Here is a 5,000-nt window from a genome sequence, read left to right on the forward strand (position 1 = left end):
GTCTATTTGTCTTGTTACAGCAAAACGACGCAGAAAAACAAACAGATCGCCATGGGGCGGAAAAAATTCAACATGGATCCAAAGAAGGCATGTTCACAACACCCATGACAGCCTTCATGACATGAAGACATTTGTTGCGGTTTCTACTCATGCAATACAGCACTTTCTACCTGAAAAAACATAACTACAAGATTTGTACAACCAGAGATGATCTAAATGCAGATAGAATAGAGAATCTTTGGTACAGCATTGCAGACATTCTTTGGTAACACGTTAGAAATTAGTCGTGTAATTCTGGCTACAAACCCGTAACAGAGGTGAAAGAGTTTTGTGTGAAAATTTGACAGCAAAACGCACAGTGAATTGAATTTGATTATTAAGGTTCAGTGCTGTCTTCTGCCACTGCTAGTTCTTGCCGTTCTGCCTGGAACAAACTTACAATAGGGCTGAAAGCATTTTCAGGAAAAGCCGAACAGAAAACAGAACAGTATTTTTGTCAGGGTGTGCTCAGTTCTCAATGTTCAAACCTGTTTTTGTTGCATGTACCTTTTTGGCTGAACCCCCCTGAAAACATCAACAGCAAAAAAAAAAAAAAAAACAACCTAAAACCGATTGGATTTGTAGCCTCATATTGTACAGTCTTTCACCAGTGGAATCCTGTAATAGTCGTTGAAAAGACCTTGCTACCATAGTACTACTACACTACTATAATATATTACACATAGCCTTAAGTAATACATTACGACTTGGTCATTGCCATCCTAGTAAACAGCAAATGTATTACAGGTACAGGTTGTCTTATTGTTGTGTTATTTCAACAATTAGCCAAAATAATGGAGGGACCCACTGTATTGCATTGTAGTGGACTCAGAAAAGGTGTTAAATAATAAAGTGCTAAATACTGAACTTGTCCTCTAAACAATAGCCCAAAATGGCATTCATACGGGTGCATGGTGTACAGAGAAAGCACTTTGAGCCAACTGTTTAGTTGTGATATTGTGCTACATGAATCATTTTGATTGATTTTGATTGATGGTGGTGGTGTGTGTCTTGCAGGGCATCCAGTTCCTGCTGGAGAATGACCTGCTACAGCAGACTCCCGAGGACATCGCCCAGTTCCTCTACAAGGGCGAGGGCCTCAACAAGACCGTCATCGGGGACTACTTGGGGGAGCGGTAAGCCATTCATCCAGCCAGCCAGGCAGGCAGCTATCTAGCTAGCTAGCTATCCACTATCTGGAAAGTTATCCATACCTTCCCCTTCCTCTATCCTTCTCCCACTTCCTCTATCTCTTGCTCTTTTCCGTTATCTCTATTCTATTCTTTCTCTCTCTCTCTCTCTCTCTCTCTCTCTCTCTCTCTCTCTCTCTCTCTCTCTCTCTCTCTCTCTCTCTCTCTCTCTCTCTCTCTCTCTCTCTCTATCATTTTCTTGCTTTCTTTTCGCTTTTTATCTCTTTAATCTGTCTTCTACTCTCTTTCTTGCTGTCTGTCTTTTCTGCCATTTTTCTCTCTCTCTCTCTCTCTCTCTCTCTCTCTCTCTCTCTCTCTTTATTCCTCTCTCTCTCTCTCAGCCTCTGGCTGACAGTAGGATCTGTTTCACGTTCCTCTCTAAGGCTGTGGCCCTTACGAAAAGAAAAGAAAAAAAGGGAAAAAAGAGGAAAAACAGCCTACAGGAAATCAATTGTCTGGATTTACTGAGCATGAAATGGGCGATGAAAAAAAAATACCAGGCTTTGGGAACATGTGTTTCTTATCTCTCTGAAGTAAATAGACCACCACCTAGGGTAGAGACTGTCACAACAACAGGAACTGCACACACACACACACACACACACACAGACACACACACACACACACACACACACACACACACACACACACACACACACACACACACACACACACACACACACACACACACACACACACACACACACATTTTCTCTCTCTCTCTCTCTCTCTCTCTCTCTCTCTCTCTCTCTCTCTCTCTCTCTCTCTCTCTCTCTCTCTCTCTCTCTCTCTCTCTCTCTCCGCCTCTCCTCTCCTCTTGTCTCCTGTGCCACATAACTCATAGGACAACATCCTGTGAGCTGCCCTCCTCTTCAGCTTCCTGTGCCATGCGTGTTAGTGGGGCTTTATGGGGCGGTGGTGGGTATGGGGTCCTCCTGTAGGATGTCCACTCCCGCCTCATTGAGGCCCACTCTCACGCCATCTGCCCCCGCCTCACAGGGAGAGAAGGAAGGGAGAAGGAAGGAGGCCTGGCCTCTGGTGTGGGCACGTGGTGATGGTGGTGGTGATGAGTGTAGGGGTGGCTCTTTGTGATGGCGTGGGTTGGAGACTACAAAAAAATAGTGACAACCTCAAATAGTATAAAAACATACTGGTAGGTTGATCAACAACAACAGCAACTGCAACACCACCAATATCATCTCTTTAAAACACCAGAGACTTGGGCTTGCATGCCCATGGGGACCCGGGTTCGAGTCCGGCCTGGGTCATTTCCTAACCCCTACCCCATCTCCCTCTCCTGCTCACTTCCTGTCAGAATAAAGGCCCCAAAAGCCCCCATAATACTTAAGAAAATAAAATGTTTGGAATCAAGTACATCCACTAAAACTGGTGGTGGTCTGAAATGAGGTTGTGTGATTGATTGCTTCCTCTTGGTGGAAGTGGAGTCATATTAATGAGCTCTCCTGTCCTGTCCTGTCTTGTCTTGTCTTGTCTTGTCTTGTCTTGTCTTGTCTGGCCTCGTCTCCTCAGGGATGACTTCAACATCAAAGTGCTGCAGGCATTCGTGGAGCTCCATGAATTTGCTGACCTCAACCTTGTACAGGCCTTAAGGTAAGCATTTCCTGGAAGTCGAATGTTGTGTGTGTGTGTGCGTGCGTATGTGCGTGCGCGCGCGCGCGCGTGTGTGTGTGTGTGTGTGTGTGTGTGTGTGTGTGTGTGTGTGTGTGTGTGTGTGTGTGTGTGTGTGTGTGTGTGTGTGTGTGTGTGTGTGTGTGTGTGTGTGTGTGTGTGTGTGTGTGTGTGTCTCACATGTGTGTGTGTGTGTGTGTGTGTGTCTCACATGTGTGTTTGGTCTGGGCCAGGCAGAGCAGGAATTTCCATGCCGCTATCTGAGAGGTAGCCTCAGTCTTAGTCACAGAAAGGGAAAAAGAAAAAATGCAGTCGTAAACCCTCAAGTATTTCCGAGCTGAGCTCCAGCACTATTTCCATAGAAATTGAATTTGGAAATGTATTCCCGCACGTGGTCCCGGGATGCTAAGAAATGGCTGCCGAGTAGCCGGTGATTTAAGACCTTTTTAATCAGGCCGCTGCAGACTCACTCAGATCAGTTCACTCACTTCTCTTCCATATTCTTCCTCTTCCTCTTCCCCTCCCTTGTAACTTTTATTCTTCCTCGTCTTCCTTGCCTTCCTTGCATTCCTCCTCTTCCTCACATCCACCTTCTCATCCTCTTCCTCCTCCTCTCCCTCCTCATCCTCATGTCCTCCTCCTCTCCTCTTCCTCGTAATCATCCTCCTCCTCATCATCGTCCTCAACCTGATCCTCCCCCTTCTCTTCCTCCTCCTCCTTATTCTCCTCTTCCTCCTCTATCTCCTCATTCTCCTCTTCCTACCCCTCCCCTTCCTCCTCCTCCTCCTCTTCCTCCTCCTCTTCTTCCTCCTCCTTCTCCTCCTCTTCCTCCTCCTCTTCCTTCTCCTCTTCCTTCTCCTCCTCCTCCTCCTCCTCCTCCTCCTCCTCCTCCTCCTCTTCAGGCAGTTCCTGTGGAGTTTCCGTCTGCCTGGTGAGGCCCAGAAGATTGATCGCATGATGGAGGCCTTCGCCTCTCGCTACTGCCAGTGCAACCCCGGAGTCTTCCAGTCCACAGGTGAGATGCACACACACACACACACACACACACACACACACACACACACACACACACACACACACACACACACACACACACACACACACACACACACACACACACACACACACCTTCGCCTCTCGCTACCCCGGAATCTTCCAGTACACAAGTGAGACACAATGTACTGGGACAATTGCAGCATACTTTGTGGATGTCTGTCTGTCTGTCTGTCTGTCTGTCTGTCTGTCTTTCTTTCTTTCTTTCTTTCTTTCTTTCTTTCTTTCTTTCTTTCTTTCTTTCTTTCTTTCTTTCTTTTCACAGGATTTCAGTCTTTCTCTTTCACTCTCTCACTTTCATTCTCTTTCTTATTCAATTTTCTGTTTCACTAACTTCCTGTGTCTCCTTATCTTTCGGTCTCTATCACTCTATCCCTCCATCAGCTCAATCTCTCTTTATCTCCCTCTATCCCTCTCTATCATTCTCTCAGTCTACATTTCCATGTTTGCCCACATTCTCTCTTTGCTAGTTGCCGTTTTGTCCTCTAAAACACGTCACCGATGTCCTGAATGAGAATCAACTGTTCTGTTCTACTCTGCATTTATTTCCTTTTTTAGCTTCAGTCTGAAAGTGTCCCAAATGCCCATGGTCTCATCATTGTCATTACCCCACAGTGTGTGTGTGTGTGTGTGTGTGTGTGTGTGTGTGTGTGTGTGTGTGTGTGTGTGTGTGTGTGTGTGTGTGTGTGTGTGTGTGTGTGTGTGTGTGTGTGTGTGTGTGTGTGTGTGTGTGTGTGTGTGTGTGTGTGTGTGTGCGCGCGTGCGTGTCCGTGTGTGCGTCTGTGCGTCTGTGCATGTGTGCATGCTCGTGTGTGATAGAGAGAGTATCAGTTTCTCCCCACTCACTCTGCACTGCCCCCAAGTCCCCTGTTACCCATCTCACTTTCTCTCTCCTCTCTTCCCTGCTCCTCTATCCCCTGTTCCACAACTCGCTTCTCCTCTTTTCCCTGCCGTCCTGTCTTTTGTTAGTCTGGGCGAATAGCCGACTGTTGACTCCGTCAATCAGTCTGGCAAAAGCTATGAGGAATCCGTCTCGGTGGACGATGGGAGATGGTCTGATCTTACTCTATCATTTAAATTAATTGAAGT

The 5,000-nt window shown here is 46.6% G+C and overlaps 1 protein-coding gene across 4 annotated transcripts in view; it reads left to right on the plus strand.

The window, feature by feature from the left end:
* LOC134435129 (cytohesin-3) overlaps window positions 1-5,000 on the plus strand; it is a 67,243-nt gene that overhangs the window by 36,052 nt on the left and 26,191 nt on the right. For all 4 annotated transcript variants that reach the window (XM_063183981.1, XM_063183997.1, XM_063183990.1 and 1 more), the window contains exons 4-7: window positions 21-87; window positions 1,057-1,175; window positions 2,760-2,840; window positions 3,761-3,873. In XM_063183981.1, coding sequence (XP_063040051.1) covers window positions 21-87; window positions 1,057-1,175; window positions 2,760-2,840; window positions 3,761-3,873 — 380 coding nt within the window. The remainder of the gene's footprint in view (window positions 1-20; window positions 88-1,056; window positions 1,176-2,759; window positions 2,841-3,760; window positions 3,874-5,000) is intronic.

Source organism: Engraulis encrasicolus, chromosome 2, assembly GCF_034702125.1.
Source record: "Engraulis encrasicolus isolate BLACKSEA-1 chromosome 2, IST_EnEncr_1.0, whole genome shotgun sequence".
In the NCBI taxonomy this organism is placed as follows: domain Eukaryota; kingdom Metazoa; phylum Chordata; class Actinopteri; order Clupeiformes; family Engraulidae; genus Engraulis; species Engraulis encrasicolus.